The following is a 20,493-nucleotide window of genomic DNA, read 5'->3' as shown; positions in this document are numbered from 1 at the left end:
TAATATCTTGATCAATTGAGTTAAGTTTAGCAATAGCATAGGTTAAGAAAACTCTTTGCAGCCCCGTACATAACTCCTGAAGCATAATCCTGTCACGTTAGAGCCATAGAAACTATCCAGAACATAATGCTAAAGAATTCTGCAGATAGTCCTTCACCAAAAAAAATTATGGTGATAGGCAAGCTCCTTTTCTCGGACAGTTCTTCTGTACTGTTCAAGCCAAATAGTAAAGTAGAAGGGCTCTCACGAATTGTTCCACCATAAGAGCTTCTTTTCCTTTTTAAAGGATTACCAGTTACCACCCAAAGTATATGCTAGGACCATCTTAGTGTCACCTAGAAGAGCCATGTGCCAACGAAAGGCAGCCTCTATGAGATTCCAAAAGAGTCTAGCAAACACACATGTACAGAGAAGATGAACTTTTCGATTCCAAGCTATTCTAACAAATACTGCACCTTTGAGGAGAAAAATTCCAGTGGGTAGGCTTATTTGGAGTTTTCATTTGTGTTAATAGCTTTATGAGATAACTCTCATACAACAAATTTGACCATTTACTTCTATATCTGTTCATAAAGCTGTGGGGGAGGATTCAGTGTTTTCTTGTTGAAGATCTTTAAGGAGAGAGTTTGTAGAAAAGATTACTTTTGTTTACATTTGTCAGGCTTTTGGGATGGCGCGGGTACCTCAAGGAATGGCAGTCCATCAGATTTCTTCTAAGCTTAAGTTCCAGCAAGCATTCTCCATATTCCACAAGTCTGTTATGGTCCCATCATTAGAAAGAGAAAGAGATCAAATATATGAGGCAATCCAAACATCTTTCCAGAATGATAAACTCCTACCATTCCCAACATTTTAGCTCATTCTTTCATGGATGAAGGGGGCAGTAATGTAATATGGTCTTCAAGGACCTATTGCTCAAGAATCAAACTCTAGCAATTGTATTTGTTTAATTTATAGACATTCTGCATAACTTTTCTCTCTTGGCTTTCTTGACGGGGAAAAGAGTGTTAGGAACAGTTAGGGGTGAGAATTCGAACATGTAACATTTTGGTTGAAGATGTATGTGTAAGACCCCCAATTATCCATACTTATAGGAGGAAGGGTAGAAAAGTAACTGCACAGGGAATTATTATGGAGAAATGATTGGAAGGACGTTCTGAGTGGTAGGGCCCACTGGGCTGAGGAATATGTGAGTCTATAAATAGGATTATTAGGTTGGAGTAGCTAGGGTATTTTTATCTTTTAGGAGGTAGGGCTACAGCAGCCACCAGGGTCTCTTAAAACCAAGAGGCTGGTATGATCTTTTCTGCATTTTTCCTTGTTGTTTCTTGTTATTTCTTTTCATCTTGTGAATCTGGATCATTTGGCTTTATATATAAATAAAGTAAACCAGAGTACCGCCTCTGTTTAAGCCATTTATACAGTCCTTTCGGTCTAAATTATTGTTAGTATCCTAACAGTATGTCTAAACCAGATGAGTCATGCTCGAGTTAACTAAAATTGAAAATTTTAAATGGTAAAGAATCAACCAATTGAACAAGATTAATCACTTGCAGTCAGGCTAGGAGATTTCAGCTCACTACCATAAAGTTGAAACTCTACAAATATACAGCACGTAAACTATTGTTGAGGTTTGAGATAAATAAAAACATATAAGAGTTACATCTAGCTGTATAACTTTGAATGTTCTGGCAGCAAGGTAGTAGGTAATCCACCTATATACTTATTACAGTATTGCTGATATTCTGTTAAAGGGTGTGAACTTCCAAAGAGCCCATAGAATCACTCACATGTTAAAGCTTTATTCAAAGCATCAAAAACACTTTGCAAGCTTACATCCTCCACGATCACAACCTTGCCTCTTGATTTGGAGCCAGAACCTATAGACACTTGTCTTCTTTTGACACCTAAAACCTGTAACAAATATAAGGAGAGTTAAGGAAGCAGCATTCATATGATTCATGCAAAGGAGATCTTCATTTTCATTTCATCATTTGGAGTACCAAGCTTCATGAGGAAAGAGGAGAAGAGAGAAAAGAGCTCAAGGCAACATGAAGAAAGCATACCTGAGAGCTCTAATATAAGAGCTATTTAGAGTTTAATCCTAAAAGAAGTGCTTTGAATTTGAGGAATCTTATAGCTACTATGAAAATGTGTTAAGCTTCAAACGACCCAATATCGAAAATACTACACATCCTACGAAGCAACGGGGATAACAGATTGCTACACATCGTTATTCACATCTGACAAGTCACTTTAGTGGTTTGACCGTTTTAAGCTTCCTCTTGCTGCTGTCTTTCCAAACTATTTTCATATTATTCAGTTCAAGATATTTGTCTTAATTGGAATACATTCATTCGTGCAATGTAACAATGTCATCGTGGTATATAGTACTCTAATTTAATTGCTGTACTTTATTGGGGTGTGATGTGGGTACTATCGGTGTGTTAACCAAGTTGACATAGCTGGGTGCACTTGCCGCTCTCTAATATTTTGAATTTACATAGTCAGCAGCAGTCTCTTCATTTCATCAAATTGAAGAATGTTGTTTCTGTTATGCATAAAAAAAACAACAGCAATAACGGCCCTCAAATGCAAATGGGTGATCAAACACACAATTTTCAACAAACTAAGAACAGGATCTTCACCAAAAGTCCCAAATAACAAAAACAATCAATTTCAAAATTAGGGAAAGTGGTAAAATTGACAATGAAAATTCAAGTAGCTTTGAGAAATCAAATAAAGAGCAGCAAAGAATGAATGGGTAACTCACAGAGCTCATGTAATCAAGAAGTGCAGCATTAGCTTCTCCATCTTTGGCCGGTGCGTCGATTTGTACTCCCAGTGCATCATCGCCAAAGTCTGCAACGATTTCCAGAAACATGCAACTTAAATCTCATAAACTGAAAAGATATAGCACGCGCGAGAGAGAGAGAGAGGGAGAAAACCTGTGATAGAGGCGATCTTGGAGCCAGGCTTTGCGTGGATGGTAATGGCGACGGAAGAAGGAGAAACAGAGCGAAGACAAGATGGGTAATTGTTGGATTTGACGGAGGATTGAATGGATTCAGTAGCTTTCGGCGCCTTAGTTTTCCCCTTCTTCGCCGGAGGCATTTTCTTTCCCAAATCAAACGGAATTTTGCGAGTGCTGACATAGTTTTGTTTAGATTTAAGCCCATTCAATGGATTAACCGTCATAATAAGTCTGTTATAAAAACAAAGGAAAATTCAACCTCGCATTAATTTAAATTCTAAATTGGTGATGCCCTCACTAATATCACTAATATCGTAAATGTATAAGTTTACGTTCTCTTTTAGACGAAACACGTTTAATTTTGAAGTTTTTATAATTTGTAGCATGTCATTGTGCTTGTGAGCTCGTCCAGTGTAGTTGATATATTCGCGATGCTTGAGTCTGTTGGAATGGCTCGAATTCGTTATGTGGCGCTACAAATAAGGGTCTCGCTCTTTAGATTTTCTTAATTGTGTTGTTTATATAGTTAGACGATTTTGATCTTAGGGTTTAGAGAAATGCAATATATAAACTCTCTAACTTAGTGACGTCGTTTTGTATTATAAACATTCCTTCTAATAATATTTGTTCTTTATCTACCTATGCATGTAGTTAACACACCGTTAGAAAATCACGTATATTTGTTTGTCAATTTTTACGCTTTTCTTTATTACTTAATTGTTGAGTTCATAACGGTCAGAACATGTTATTAATAACTTATCTTATCATAATTATTAATTATAGAGTTCATCATCCTTTATAAAGCATATGAAATTTCCCATTTTCATTCTAACATGTTGATATTTTCATAATTTTTTAGGGTTATTTGATATTGATATAGGGTGAATATCAACTCATGGAAGGGTTAATTGAGTAGGTTAAACATTTTAAATTTATTAGGTTTAAATAGATTTGATTTGATTGATTTAGATTGTTTCAAGCACTATATTTGTCCATTCAAATACTTAATAATTAAACTAATATTTATTCTTTCAACTATTTTTGTAAGGGTATATACAATTAAACCACTTTCAAAATCCCTTTCCAATTTTAGCCATCCATCCATTATCCCAACAACATACGTTAAAAGCTAAAAAAAAAAAATCAAACGATGTGAACCTAAAATCAAATAGACACCAATATGAGATTAACCGAGTCGATGTGACGCAAGTTATATTGAGTCTTTGATAAAGTTACTCCATGATCCAAAGGTTCAAGCTAAGAACTATTGGTTACTTCGATTAGGTAGGCCAAGTTCATGAAGAGGCAACTTATTTGGTTTTTGTCCTCAAAGATATAATTCCATGAGCTCTATAAAAGTCAAAATGAGCTAACCAAATGTCCTCATTAGACCCTATACGAGCCAAATGCCCTAGCTAACTTGACACACACCTTTTAGCCAAGAATGATGCACCCCAATTCACTCCTTGACATGCGTGGAGATTTGGTATGGAGTGTGCTTCCAACCAAGAAAGTTAAAGAACGTTTTGGTTCCATATTTCAACCTCTTTTAGTCTAATTTAAAGGGAAAATATGAAGTCTCGTGTTAACCTTGAAATAAATAAATAGAAAAACCTATGACTTCCAAACGTAAGTCTAAACTTATTATACAAACCCTAAACTTGTTATGTTTGGTTTCAATGATGTACGTTGTTTTTATTATTTCTTCCAAATATATAAAGTAATATGAAAGAAGTGTAATTTTCAAAAAAGCAAAAAGGAAGTTGATAAACTCAAAAGAGACATTCAAAATTCAACAAGAAAGTCAATGAGAGCAGGGAAATGTTTAGATACACATAACATTTGATTTAACAGAATAATCATCTTTTATATATGATCACATGTGCTATATGCTATGTATATATATATTGGGAATATGAGTGGTTGTGAAAAAATGATCATAGCTTTTCATCCTTTATCAAACCATCTTTATACATTGAATAAATAAAATATTTTTGCCACTATGTATTTTGAAACCCACTTTGATTTTCCACTCAAATAACAATAATAGATATCCCATATGCAAAGTTCCATATCTCTAATCAATCTATTGAATTAAAATGGATCATTTTTTTATGTGCAATGCTTTTTCATTGTTACTTTTTATTTTGGATAAATGATGATTGTGTGTAACCCTAAACTCTAAACATAAGCTCTATATGAAATATGAAATTTAAAATTTAAAGTAAAGAATAATTCTTAAGTCACACGAGTACTTAACTTTGAATATAACGAAATACGAATTAAAAACAAGACCTAAAGGGTCTTGAGTTAGAGCGTATCTATCACTTAGAGATAACGGCAAAGTTAAAGTACTTTTCTGCAATTGTTGTACAATTTGCATAACCATATAATACAATATTAAATTTTAAAGGACGACCATGATTGTGAGGTTAAATTTGAAGAGGAATATAGGTGAAGTCTTTGGTCAAGTAACCATATGCACCATTATATCTCTAAAAGAAATATGTTTAACTCTAATCTTTAACACTTACACTATAACCCCAAAGATCAAGAGAATTTATTATACAAAATACAATCTTGATTCATAGATTTAACTAAGGTTTTTAAAAATTAAAAAAAAAAAAAAACAAATATAGTTATTAAACAAATGTATTTGTTAAGTTATATAACATTATTAAACAAACCCTAAAAAGTCATTAAAACATATCTTTAAAAGTTGAAAGAAGAAAAGATAAAGAATGAAACACAATCCTAAAATTTGTTGGACAAAACTTTGTCATATATATATATATATAACTTTATATATTCCTTACTAATAGGGTGAAGCACATTAAAAGATTATGTATAGACTAATATTTAAATTATAATTGTTAACAAAAACAAAAGTTACTTCTAATTTCTCAAGTCAAATCATTATTAATTATATATATATATATAGTTTTGTTATTTTAAAATAAAGTACATCTCTTAATTAAAAATGATGAAGAAATGAATAAATAAAGAGACATGGAGTCTCTATTGCTCTTTTAACACACTACAAAAAAGTGTAACACTATTTTTCTAATATATATAGATATGTGTGTGTGATTCCATCCTTATCCTCTTTCATAAAATTATTCACTCATAATTATCCTAAAATGAATCTTCTTTTTTTTTCTGTATATATCACTTTCATAAAATCAATAGATCATATATTGGATATAAAAAACACTTTTGGTACTATTGATTCCAAGTTTATGTAGATGATTATAAGGCCTATGGGATCAAAACCAATTAAGTTGTTAAGCTATTATATATCTCCCTGTTCGCAAATAGTATATATTTTTAGAAGAAAAGCGAAACTCTCTAAATAAATATAAAAATGTAAATGAGCACCAGGTAGAAGGAAAAATTCAAGAAGAGTTGTTTTCTAAAGTATTGACAAGAAAAAAACAGATCGAAAAGGATAAACAAATAGGGTTGAAGTCTCCACAATATGGACAAAATTAGAATAATTTTGATTTCAAGAGAAGTTGTATACACTTTATTCCAATCATAATCTACGTGGCCAACCATATCAGCTCGCACGTAAGTTTGGTCAAATGTTGAGGTCAAGGTCGTAAACCAAGTCCATTGCTTCAATATTTTTTTTAGTTTATTTAATTGTCGTTAATATTTGTAATTAATTAAAATCAACATTAATTTTTGTGATTACTGTATTAGTAACAAAATCCAAAAACTTATGTAACCGACCATTTTATAAAATATTTCAAGTTTGACATTTCTTTCCATCTTCTTTATTTTACAATTTTTCTTTCTCTTCCATTGTCTTTTTCTCTTTTTTTTTTTACCATTTTTCTTTTTATTTTGAAACTGTTATTTTGTACACGATCGTGTAGCAAAATCTAAATGACTGTGTACCAAAGAATCTTAAAAGAAATATTTAAATTTGGTCTAAATGATCGTACCAAAAAAATCTTGAACAAAAATCGTTTCAAAAAATCGTCATAAATCTAAAGGATCGTATAGCAAAAAATTGTCAAATCTAAACAATTATGTACCAAAAAATCTTTAAAAAAATTATTTAGATTTAGGTAGCCAAATCTAATAGATCATATACCAAGATCGTGTACCAAATATATTACTCACGTAAGTGTCGTATTGACGAGAGCATTTTTTTGTATTTTTCATTGTGTGAGCCTGTAGACTTTTTTCAATTTTCGAAAATGTTGAATAGAGTGTAAATATTTTGCCTATTTTATTATATTTTTTAAAAAAATCCAATAAATATATGTATTGGTAGAAGTTACATTTTGAAAACTATTTTTAGAAAGAAAAAAAATTGAAATGGTCGAAAGAAATTAATTAAAAGAATTGATAAAATGGAAATGGAAATAATGAAATAGAAATGAAAAGGTGGAAGATTGTTTACAAAGTCTACAATGAATTCACTATTCTACTTTTATTCCTTACTTTCTCTTCTACTCTATTTTTGTCCATAAATATTAAAATAATATTATTTCATGTGTTATGATGTTGTACTTAGAACTTTCTTTTATTTTTTAAATAATACCATACTAAATAAGCCCATAATTAAGGACATACCAATTTTCGAAACTCTTCCATAAATTTCAACAAATGTTTACCTTCCCTCTAAATTTGATCAATCACGATTCAATCTTCAAAGATTGAAACCGATTGAAATGAAGGTTCGATGGCGATTTAATTTCTTATGAAAGTTGAAAGGGGTTGATTTTGTAAAATGTTAGTTAAAAATCGATCTGATAAATTGATCTCGATTGATATATTAAAGTGTGTATTTTTCTTAAAAAATAGAAAAAGAATCAAATCCCCTTAAACCAAGAAAAATATGAAAGAAATAGAAAAATTATGAAAAAAAAATAGAATTAAACCAGACCACCTTAAACTAAAATATGGTCTGCTTTTTTAAACCTTGGTTTTCAATTTTCTATCTCGATAAGGTCAATTTTGATGGCAATTTTCATGAAAAACGAGTCGAACGCTCTCACTCCCATACTAAATTATCTTAGAAAAGACTCATCAAACCTAATCAATTGACGTTTGAGCTTTTCACGATTCAAAAAGGTCTAAAATAGTCTTAAATCATCCTAGACTAATTTTTTAGTTTGCTTGGTTTAATACGTTACGAGTAAACTCTAGGTTACTTTTGGATTGATCCATTAAATCAAAAGAGTTAATTCTAGGAGTTTCTTATTTTTATAAATTTGTTGTGTTGACGTAATTGTAACTTTCGTAGGCTAAAGATGTAGAAGCGTGTCTGCCTTCTTAGTTATTAGCTCACCTAACGAGACACCTTAAAATAAAAAACTTTTAGAACTTAACTAAAGGTGTTATTACAACTCTCAACCGTTTAGAAGCTACTCAAGTTTTTACATAATTAGTTTTTCTTTAATCTCCCCTATTCACGTTTAACTTTAACCTAACGTCTTATTTTCTTACAAATGTGAAGTATGGAAACTTGAAAAGTATGAGTGACATGTCCTAAAGTATCCAACACTCATTTGATGGTATAATTTAGTACTCAATTATTTTTATTAAGAAATGAAAGGCAGCTGAATGCATTTGTAATTTTAATTCATTTGCTTTGAACTTTATGGTAAAATTCTAAAATAGTACATGCAAGTACCAAATTGAATTATAACATTATATAAAGTTGAAAGTATTGCCAAAGATCTCATCAATCTTACTTTACATATCATCCAATATTTTTCTATACATAATCTTCTTGATTGCAATCTCCCTACCTTTGCATTCATTGATCAATTCAAAAAGATATCTTCTCTTTTTGTGTACTTTCATTTTACACACTTTTTTTTAAAATCCATTCATTTTATTCTTTCATTTTACATTTTACATATATTTAAACAAGAAATGATTACATATGTTTAAACAAAAAATCACAAAAAAGATTAAAAAGACATTTTCTAATACGTTTATTTGTCAAAATTAAAATCAAATCCAAACAAAAACAAATCAAAACTTGGAACAAAAAAATTACAGAAAACTAATAAGCATAAAAAAAAAAGTAATAATTAATGACAGGTGGAGTAATTAATTAGAGTAATGCTTGAACTTTTTAATATATTTCAAAAGAAAAGTAAAGAAAAGAAAGTTATCTCTCCTTAGCTTTAATTTATATGCCCACAAAGTGCTTTGTCAAAAGCTAATCCAATGTGATTCGTTAGTGTTAATAATATTGGAAGACTACTGTAGCTTCATATATATGGTGTCTTTGAGCTTCTTCTTTCATCTCGATGGGTTTTGATCGACGTTTCATACATCAACAGAGTTTAGTCGAAGCTTCTATAGCAAATTAAGTAGTGGTAGAAGGTATTCAATAATAGAGTCAAACAAGAGATAGCTAAAAAGTTTCGAGTTCAAATCCTCTCACCAAATTTGTGTACTATAATATATATATATAAAACTCAATAGAAAGAAACGTGTGTGATCTAACATCTCTGTCATTTTGCAGTCTATTTTGCTTCTAGTGTCAAGAAATATCAACGTTTGGGCACTTTTATAGTATCTTGGTCTAGTCTCCTATGATTTATTGGAGGTAATATCGTGAGACTCTTTTGGAACTTTGCATGAGCGAGATAAGTAACAAATATGAGATGAGATCATACTTTTGATCTTTTTTTTTTTTGAAAGGGTGGGATTGAATAATAGTGTTGAAGCCATTAATTTTTGTATGACCTATTTATTTAAGATATTGATAGATGAGATTTGGTTTTATGAGTCAATTTAATTGCTCCCTTAAGGTTTCTCATGTTGAAAACAAAGTAACTTGATTTATTGTTTTGGTGCAAGCAAGCGACTATAGCAAAAGAGTTAGAGATTAAACCTAATTGTGTTAGTTATTTGTTATATATATGTATTTGGAGGGAGAATAACTTTTAGATACATGTTATCTAGTGACTTTCCGAATTCGTTTTTGGGATTTGATGCTCTTAACATTCTCATGCATATCCTATGTTCTGGTCACATCTATCTGTCTCTTAAAAATAAAAGTTTATTTCCATAAATTAACATGAGTTCTTTGTACATGTTTTGTTCTCACTCATAAATAATTAGAGTTATCGGTATTAAGAATTAAATACATAAAAAAAACAACCAAGACTCTATAAATTTTCAAAATGAACACAATTCAACATTAATGGATATCTACACTCTCTATCAAACTCAACGTTCAAATCTCTCGAACTTCTACTTACTGTAGTACTCATCAAAACTTATTTGGGTCTTTTTTTAAAGAAAAATAGAAAACAAAAACACAATTAAAAAACTCGTTTTTGTTTTTTCTTTTTTAAAAAAACAAACTACTTACCCTCCTTAAAAAAAGAATCACTAAAAGACAAAATTCATTACACTTGATTTTTTTTCTATAAAACGTAAATATTTTGTGGACTTTTCTATTTTTTTTGACAATTTTTATTTTATATTTAGTTTCTAAAAAACAGTAACAAAACGCATATGTTGTTAAAAAAAAAAAAAACCAAAAAACCAAATAAGTCGGTAGTTTTAAAATCTTATTTTTAAAATTTGAAATTTGGCTTAAATTTCAACATTTTTTACTTATAAGATATGTAAATCTTTGCAAAAATCGAAAAGAAAATACGCTTAAATTTAAAAAAGATTAGAAACTAAGAACAAAATAACTATAAAACATAACCAAAATTTATGTTTAAATTGAGTGGTTTAAATCGCTTCTAAATCATACTTAATTTTTTGGTTACATTAAAAAAATGAAAATTGAAAACAAAAGTTGTGATTAATGTAAGCTAAAGCTATAGATTGTAACAAAACCAAATCAAGCTAAGCTCAACATCAAACATCAAATAGCTTAAAAATCAAACCAACTCTAAGAGCCATTATTAATTACAAAGAAAAGAAAATGGAAACTCTACCTATATACAATATAAGAAGCCTTAAATTTCAACATTATTTCTTTCCCTAACTCATTATTTTCTTATTATTATTATTACTTCAATATTTTTTTTAATATATTTAAGATTTTAATTTTAATAATTTTTTTATAAAAAGAGTGATGAAATAAATAAGCCATAAATGGTCTATATAGTAAGGCTAGGTTTTGTTCATTTATTTATTTTTGAGATAGGTAGCAACGATTGAAAATTCAAAACTAACAATAATTCTCAAGTTTTTTTTAAAAAAATAGAAAAATTACTCAAACATGAAATTTGTTACCATTTATTTAAATATTTTGTAAAATATTTTATTTCGGACCATTTTTTTCACTGTAATTATGAGCCGATTAAAATTACTTATTTTTTGTTTTTAATAGTTTCAATAATATGAAAATTGTATTTTAAAAGTAAAAAATAAAAACATTATATTAATTTCAAAAAAGTGATTTCAATCCTTTCATAATTACTTCCAAACAAATATAATATAACAAATAAGTTAGGTCTCATTTACTAACCATTTGATTTTTTAAAAATCAAACCTAATCCTCTCATCATCTTAGCATCATCAAACGAAAAACGTAAATTTCTTAGCTAAATTTAAAAAAAAAAAACAAAAAAAAAGTTTTTCACAACCATAACTCATTTGGCGGCAACCATTTATTTTTTAAAAATTAAACCTACAAACACGCTAAATTTCTTGTTTTTTTATTTACTTTTTACCCATATTTTCAAAAACATCAAAATCTAAAATTAAATAACGCGGTTTTTTAAAACTTGTTTCTATTTTCAAATTTGACTAAAAATTTGTGCTGTAGATATAAGAAAAACAAAAGGAGATAAACTCGGTTTTTCAAAACCCTAAACGAGAAACGAAAAGGTTACTGAACAAAAACTTCAATAGGTTAGATAAGAAAGAACTTAATAATGAGACATTAATATGAACAAATCATTTAGTGACATGTGAGTGGTGATTGAATGACGTACCAATATAAAAGTGACACATGGGGGTTTATGTACGTATAATTAAAAAGATTAGGGAAGAAGATCTAGAAAATGTCATTTATTTGATGCTCTATATGCTCTTTATTATTATTAGATTGCACATTAGATGTAATTGGTCATAATTGAATTCTTTTTTTCTTTGCTTATTTGACTGATATACATTGAAATTAATTTTGGTTGAAATAACAAGAAAACTTTGATATGAAATCAATAAGCAGCCCTATATATTCACCTCTATAATAAAGATGTAATTTAATTCTATACTTAGATTAAGAAATAGAAATCAAAATCAAAATGAATGAAAAACAAGAAGACAAATTATATTTTCTTTTTGAAAAGGAAGCCTTATCTATGGGACTTTTTTCTTTATATATAATTGTTGAAAGGACACACAATCTTTTAGCTTTTTGTAATTTTGTCTTTTTCATGTAAGCTTTTTTTTTTTAACGGATTTTTTCAAAAATAGAAAAAAAATATATCACTCAAATTTTTTTAGATATTTTTAAAAATAGTAAAATAAATTAAAATATTTACAAACTATAACAAAATTTTGGAATCTATTAATGATATAAATTAATAGACTTCTATCACTATCTATCAATGTCACTAGTAGAAGCATATCAGTGTTTATTATTACAAAATCTTCTTCTTTTTTTTTTCCTTCTATTTTGACAATTTTTGATACAATAATTTGGTATTTTACTTTGTAAACAAAATAATGTTTCATAATTTAAGTTTTTTTTTCTAAAAATAACATTGACTTAAATTTATATTTAAATTTAAATATTTGACTAAGATGATAATAATAATAATAACAACAACAACGATATAAACAAAATATATATAGTAATTATAAATGAAGAAAAAAATGTACTATAGATTTTAATAGAGTATCTAAAACTCACAAGATGCCCTCTCATAATATACTATATACTATATACTATAGAGTTATCAAAAATCTTCCAATGTCAAAATATCTTATACTACTACTAAACAAATAAACAAAAATGATAATAATAATAATAACTACGATATAAACACATATAAGATGTTTCTTAAACTCAAGAATTCATGTTTCAGGAGAACATCCAAAACTCTTCAGATGTCATTTCTTAAAAGATACTTTAAAATCAATAAAAAAAATATGTATAATTGAAATAGTGGTATGTATTAAAATTTTGAAAAAAATGGATGAAACAAAATAAGGAAGGCATAAATACAATAAAGTTAAAAATGGAAGGAGTCTTCACTTCCTACCTACAGTGTAAAAAAAAAGAAAGAAAATGAATAATAATAATAAAAAAAAATAGATTTAATAGGAAGAAGGAAGTTTCGTAGAAGAGGAGTTTAGTGTGGGTCCCTAGGAAAGAAGTGGGGCTGAGGGAGTGGGCCCATGTTGATTTGAAAGCCCATTTAAAAGCCCCTTTTGAGTTTTGAGTGGACGATCCACATACACATATATACTATATAGTATAGTATAGATTATAGAACTCTATCTTAAACCCTCCACCTCACCTCACCTCCCTTTTCTTTATTTATGCCTTAATTAATTACCCTTTCATTTTTAACCTTATGTTTATTAATATGCTCCATTCTCCTCAACATTTCTATATCCTTTTCTACTTTCTCAATTACTCTATTTATGAACTCAATATCAAAATACACGTATTCCCCTTTCCTTTTAATCATCATCAACTTAATTAAATACATTTCTCTGCATCTCTAGTTATATCATAATTCACTAAATATCTTTCTTTTTTATCTATTCAAATTACTACTACAATTTGTCAATTAGTCATCATCTCAACCTTTTTTCAAAATTAAATTAAATTTGACTGGTCCATATTTTTTCTCACTTATTTATTATAGGAACTAAATTAGAATTAATGTACACACTCCCACCAAGTATATTAGCATTTTTTTTTTTATGATAAGATGACAACCATACATGCATAGTCGTAACTTCTTCTATGTGGACCCAATGGCTAATGTACATCTCTAGTTTCTAGTGTACTTGGTTGATTTAATATTCAATCATCTTAGTACTTTAAAGTTTTGAATCAAAAAAATCTCTTGAAGGTGATTAACATTTTTGAGAGGTAACTTTGTTCATAAATTACACCAGTTGATAAAATCAAACGAGATCATAAAAAAATACAAAGTTAAAAAAATGTGAACTTAAAAAGAGATATCCCAATAGATAGATATTAATTACCATAAAGATAAATTAAAAAAAAAACAAATCACCTTCGTATAATTCATAAAATGTATGCATATAATTTTGTTTTTTTATTTCACAAACTTAGTCAAAGGAATTTTAATACATTTTTAAGAGGGTATATACTATATAGTACAAAACTACAAATAAGCATTAAATAAACTTATTACAAAATTAAAAAAGAAATACCAAATGAAAATAAAAAAATCATGATTGGATTGGAAGGCCACAAGCTTAGAAATTTTTTAGTCTTGTTAAAGTCTAAATGAAAGTTTTAAATTTTGATATCCATACCATCTTGATCTTTGATAGATATCAGTATTACTGTGTTCTACGAATATATATCAAGATTAATAATATGTATTCAAGGTTAATTAAGTTTGATTTGATAGCTATTTAAGTAATCAAAATTGATTTATGAAACAAAAGCTATAAAGCAAATCCAATAATAACTTTAGATTAAACCTCTTTATCACTCTATAAATACCTCTCCTTCTCCACCCACAACCTTCACTTCTTCATCTTCTCAAACTCAAATCATTTAAAATACCAAAAACAAACCTCAAACAAAAAGAGAGAAAAAATGTCAATTGCTTCTATTTCTACAAACTATCTTTATGATGAACTTCATCAAGTGTTTCATTATTCAAGAAAACTCCTTCTTCACTCCTCCCTCCACAAGCTCTCCTTCACCACCACCTCCGCCGCCCCTCCCTCTGCCGTCCACGACCAATCTGAATTCTACTCCGGCGGAGACAGCACTACCTTCGACACAAATGTCGTCATGGTCCTCTCCGTCCTCCTCTGCGCCTTAATCTGCTCCTTAGCCCTCAACTCCATCATCCGATGCGCTTTGAAATGCTCCCGTCTCATCGTCTCCAATGACCACCGTCACCGCCTCACCCCCACCTCCACTGGAGTCCATAAGAAAGCCATCAAAAGCTTCACCGTGGTTCAATTCTCCCTGGACCTCAACCTCCCCGGGCTCGACCCCGAGTGCGTCATTTGCTTGTCGGAGTTCGCCACCGGCGACAAGCTCCGGCTTCTCCCGAAATGTAACCATGGGTTTCACGTTAAGTGTATTGATAAGTGGTTGAGTTCTCACTCCTCTTGCCCTAAATGTCGGCAGTGTTTGGTTCAGACTTGTGAGAAAATCGCCGGCGTTGCCTCTGCCTCCGCCTCCGCCTCCTCCTCATCTTCCGGCCACTCTCCGTCTCCTCCTCCGCCGCCGTCTGTGGTTGTAGACTTAGCACCGCTGGAACCTGAAGCTCCGGTACGGAATTTACGGCTGTAATATAATTAATAGAGATTATTATAATACTAAATTAGGGGAAATTAATTTAGAGTTTAATTTTTTTTTTTGCCTTTGAGATTTAAAGTTTAATGAAATTGTATATATTTTTGTTTAATTTTCCTTCCTCATTTTCTCTTCTTCCTTTTAATTCTCTCTTTCTCCTCCTAACTTTTATATGAAACTTTCAAACTTGTGTTTAATTAGAAAATAGTTTTTAAACTTAGAAATTTATGTTTGATTAGAAAATAGTTTTTTTTAAAAAAATATTTAGCTAAGAATTCAATAAATAATGGAAAGAAAATAGGGTAGATTTTTAAAAACACAGAAACTAAAAAATGAAAAGGTTTTCAATTTCAATTGGGATCTTTAACTTTTAAAATTTGAAAAATTCATGAAACTGCTATATACATAATCAAAAGAAAATTAGGGTTTATTACAAATATAATTTAAATCTATATATAAATACAACAAATTAATTCTTATTTTTTTTAAAAAAAATTGGATTGGAGATTGATTAAAGTTTTAATATAAAATAGTCACAAAAAACTTATAATTTAGTTTCTATGTTAGTTTGATTATTGTTATCTTCATTCTCACTCCTAAATTCTAATATATATTTTTAAAAATATAACGAAATAAAATCAAACAATACATTTTTATTTGGGTAAACTAACATTTGAAAAATGTAACTATTTTTACATTAATTTCAAGATTAAGATTTTATTTTTTATAACCTATTTATTTAATTTTCTCCCTACATTATTATTGTTTTTATGGAATAAGTGGAACTTAAAATAATATTTGAAGGATAATGCTTGATACTATGTGATAAAAAAAATATATTTGACTTTGTATATATTTATAAAAAGAATGTAATGTGATTAGAATAGAATAGAAAAGATAATTGCATGTGTGATGTTTCACCCACTGATTTAAATTATAATGTGTGTTCTAAGATGGTGTTTGGTTTTGACCCATTTCTTCCATTTCTCTCATCAAATCATTATGTTGGGAAATGTTCATAAATTTAATCCAAATTCTCATTTTGATGGAGATATCATTAAAGTACTTTAATATATAAACCATTATATAAAGATATATATATTGTCATTTCTTTTTTTTTAAAAAAAAAAAACAACAACAATTTTAATAATGTATTTCAATAATAAAATAAAAATGAGTTTTGGGTTCTACCGTAATCGATCGACACACAATTTTCTTTTCTAGAAGTTGAAGGTTCGATCTCCACTTCACTTTCACAATCAACAATACATGTAGTACTTATTAAAGGTTTGATGTATAGACTTTTTATACAATGTAAAATTCAAAGGTTGTTTAATAATCCATTGTTTTCAAGCATTGTAAAAGAAGCTATAATTATATTTATAACTATAGCAAAATATCACTGTTCGTGTCTACTAGACAGGTTTCAAATCTTTATTGAAGAAAGAGCACTTGCCCTATTTCAACCCAAAACAAAACATAACCTTTCTTCTACAAGGCAAGGTCGATATCTTTCATAGCAAGCAAGGATGGAGTTTGATCCATTAGGTTCTTTGATTTATTTGAAAAAGAAATGAGAGCCAAGAAAAGATATATTTAATAGAGATGAAAAGGAACATTCTCAAATAGACCAAGATCCAATTTTGAGGCATTTCTTGGTGAACATGATCTTGCCATAATCTCTTAATTCAAACCCTTCAGTCAAGTTATTTCTTAATTCTAGTCGTCCAAGATATTTCTTTGATATAGCCGGAGCTTGTAGCATTTCTTTTCAAATCCTTTCGAAGAACGACATCCAAGAAAAACGAGTTCTTTTCCATCCTTGTCCTCCAGGCTATCCATGTGGGCTTCTATCTAATCTCGTTAAATTTTAGATAGCCTTATAGGCACTCTCTAGACTGAAAAAAAATGTGCAACATATAGTAGTCTATCACACAAATAAATCGTAATATTTTACTATATTTGAACACAACTAATCAATACAATAATTTATTATACTTTGGAAGTTATTTTGTACGTGAGAAAGTTATATATAATAAAGAAAGAAAAAAAAAGGAAGAAAGAATGTATAAAAAGAAAGAAAAAAATAAATGGGAAAGACACTTTTTTAAAAAATGGGATATGAGGGGGAGAGCACTACTAATTGAATTAAATGAAATGAAGTAGGGAAGGCTATATGAATTGTATATGAAAAGGAAAACTTTGTAGCATTTCAAATTGGGTTTGCTTGATAACATCATATTGGCTTCTCTATACAATTCAATCTCAACCCATGGCTCCCTTTGATCCCAAGGCCCATTTGATAGTCTCTTGGGTCACTATATATATTATTCTTATTTTGATATACTTCAACTAAATTTATTTTGATCTCCAATAATTCAAAAAAGAAAAAAAAACACTTAACTAAGTTTGATGAAAAATAAAACTTAGTCATGGTCGTTATTGTTAAAAGAGGTAACATATAGTTATGCATGAGTTTTGATCAAGTTTGATCTTGATTCGACAACTAAAAGAAACAAGAAACTAAAACTAAAAGATACTAAGTTAAAAAGAACGTCGTTTTTAATTTAACTTTTCTACTAAGGAAATGTTCAACACACCTTTATATAAATGTTGTGAATGTACACAAATGTGTATGCATGTATATGTGTATATATTAGAAAGAAAAAGAAAGTTTTCATATCTTAGGCAAGTAATGCTTTGCCACTACCAAAAAAATGGCTCCAACTTTATATCATTATAATCATTAAGAATTTCATAAAATAAAATAAATAAACTAAGGTTTTCTCTTTTAAAAACTTTGAATTATAAAAATCTTTTTCTTGCAAAAGTGGTGTTGCATAAATATTGAGACAAATGGAATCCAAACCAGATAGATAATTATAATTAATATCCCTTTCATTTTATTATATTCATGGGATTTTTCTATGTCTAATATGCATATAATCATATATACTATATAGTATAGGCAAAAGGAGATGTTAAGGACTTTTAAGAACACATGTGTGCACATGCACTAATATCAAAACACACAACTATATCACTGTTTTGTGGAATGTTTAGCTATTTTAGAGATCAAGAAAAATAAAATTTAAAAAGTTATATTTTGTGTTATTTTGATCATCATGCCATGTTGCTATATTTAAAAGAGAAAGAGATAGAAAGATTATATAATTATATGTCATGTCATGTCCAACTTTGGACTTCCAATGTTTGTCTATGAAGTGTCACATTAATTACTACATCATCAACTTTTAACTCTCATTTCATATGTTTACCACTATACCAAAATTTTATTATGTATTTTTTTAGATAACTTACCTTCATTTCGTTATATTCAAAAACATAAAAAAACTATTTGAAAGATTAAGCAATTTTTAAAACTACAAAAATTTAGGTCCGGCATGTTTCATAATCGTTTAGTTTTTTATAATTATATTCTTAGTGAGCATAATTTGAAAAGAACAAGTCAACATTTGAAAATTGAAAAGTAAATTTCCATAATTTGTTTATGTATTTGGAGGTGTTCTTGCCAAGTTTTTTTAAAAAAACAAACATTTATTGCCTTCATAAAAGTTGTTTAATAACTGATTGATTTTTTGTTTTCGTGAATAAGTTTTAAAAGAGAATCAAATAAAGCAAACAAAATGAAATATGTAAGAGATTCAAACCTGTTTTTGTTAGATTTCAAGTTTTATTTGCGATTGTTCATTACATATATAAGTATAATTAAGTGGTAAATTGATCGATATACGTAAGTACATCCTCCAAAATTCAAACACAATTACTATATCGTGTCGATTGGGCATACTGAAAAAAGATCGATGATTTGAACATATATATTTTTGCAACATAAAGCTAATTGTACATCTATTACTATATTCTCAAATGGTTCACCATCTACTTTCCACTTTCAACATTCAAATAGTACACAAAATCACATTGAAGATAGAGTTATTCAAACTCCATATATTTTGATTTTTTTTTCTTCTATAAAAATGATAGATTCTTTTTTAGATTTACAAGTATTTACTTTTTAGGTTAAATTACAAAAAAGTTAAATTTTGAAAATGGTTAAAAAATGTAATTACTTCTTACGAGAACTTTTTAAACTTTTGAAAGTTTATAAGTATTTTTTATACAAACTACAAAGTATTTAGTCTACTTTTTTAATGCGATATTGTTATTTCTTCTTCTCCAGTACGAAAATAAATAAACATGAAAGATTTTTTAAGAGAGAATAATTATTGAGATCTAGAAAACGGGGTATTGTTTAATACAGTATCGATAGTATTTTACCTGAAATATTGTCATTTTCTTAAAATCTTTGACTTTCACTAGTTTAGAGATGATAATAGTGTTGAGCAGGTCGAGATGCACTCCTATCTCCGCCCCCATTCACGGTTTTGGAGAATTGAAGTTGGGTTCAAAGAGTTCTAGTTTGAGGATTGGTTCTTTCGAGTAGGAAATTTTTGTTATTCTTAAAATAGTCTTGGAAAAACTTAAACGATGAGTTGATTAACTTAATATCTATCTTATTAAAAGTGAAGTCTTTTGATACACCGTATTAGATAACATGAGGTTTCATCTCAAAATTAATTAGCAATAAGAGCAACTAACACATCTGCCTTATTAAGAGTGTTAATTCTCTTGTGATTTTTTCAATGTGAAATCCAAAGAATGACGAAAAAAAAAAAAGCTTCATGATAAACATTAATATATTACCGAAATTGTGAAAGTTATTGTGATACTCGATACTCAAGTTAAATATCTAGTCAAGCAAATTTACACTTGTGGTTTTGTTGTAAAATTTGAAGATACCATCATTCTTACTTAAAGATGTGAAAATCTAAAATTTGAAGCATTTGTATATTTAATCATAATTTTGAAAGAGAAGCTATTGAAAACAGTAAAATTGTCGAAAAAAATTACAATAAGTATAGCAAAATTTTAGATTCTATCGATGTCTATCTACGTGTACTAATAGAAGTCTTATAGAATTTATAATCTTACTGTATTTTGTAAATATTTGATGCTATATTTGAAAATG

General features: G+C 28.8%; 2 protein-coding genes across 2 annotated transcripts; one reads left to right on the top strand and one right to left on the bottom strand.

Annotated features, from left to right (window-relative positions):
- Positions 1-1,532: 1,532 nt before the first annotated feature.
- Positions 1,533-3,207, bottom strand: LOC101218498 (UPF0235 protein LHK_03181). Its single transcript, XM_004151539.3, has 3 exons — positions 2,949-3,207; positions 2,774-2,862; positions 1,533-1,914 (listed from the first exon to the last, which is right to left on the bottom strand). The coding sequence occupies exons 1-3, from the start codon at positions 3,196-3,198 to the stop codon at positions 1,783-1,785; spliced, it is 471 nt and encodes a 156-aa protein (XP_004151587.1). The 5' UTR covers positions 3,199-3,207; the 3' UTR covers positions 1,533-1,782.
- Positions 3,208-14,643: 11,436 nt separating this feature from the next.
- On the top strand, positions 14,644-15,507 carry LOC101222580 (RING-H2 finger protein ATL78). Its single transcript, XM_004147332.3, has one exon. It carries the CDS (start codon positions 14,730-14,732, stop codon positions 15,438-15,440), a length of 711 nt encoding a protein of 236 aa, XP_004147380.1. The 5' UTR covers positions 14,644-14,729; the 3' UTR covers positions 15,441-15,507.
- Positions 15,508-20,493: the final 4,986 nt, after the last annotated feature.

This window comes from Cucumis sativus, chromosome 2, assembly GCF_000004075.3.
Source record: "Cucumis sativus cultivar 9930 chromosome 2, Cucumber_9930_V3, whole genome shotgun sequence".
In the NCBI taxonomy this organism is placed as follows: Eukaryota; Viridiplantae; Streptophyta; class Magnoliopsida; order Cucurbitales; family Cucurbitaceae; genus Cucumis; species Cucumis sativus.
Note: the sequence above shows the minus strand (reverse complement) of the source record. Positions and strands in the feature narration are given on the sequence as shown.

Bases quoted from the DNA above. Each gene is read 5' to 3' on its own strand.
- LOC101222580 (XM_004147332.3), top strand. From the start codon at position 14,730: ATGTCAATTGCTTCTATTTCTACAAACTATCTTTATGATGAACTTCAT.
- LOC101218498 (XM_004151539.3), bottom strand. From the start codon at position 3,198: ATGACGGTTAATCCATTGAATGGGCTTAAATCTAAACAAAACTATGTC. The intron at 2,863-2,948 runs GTTTTCTCCCTC...AAATCGTTGCAG, and splicing joins CAAGATCGCCTCTATCACAG to ACTTTGGCGATGATGCACTG. The intron at 1,915-2,773 runs GTGAGTTACCCA...TATTTGTTACAG, and splicing joins TTCTTGATTACATGAGCTCT to GTTTTAGGTGTCAAAAGAAG.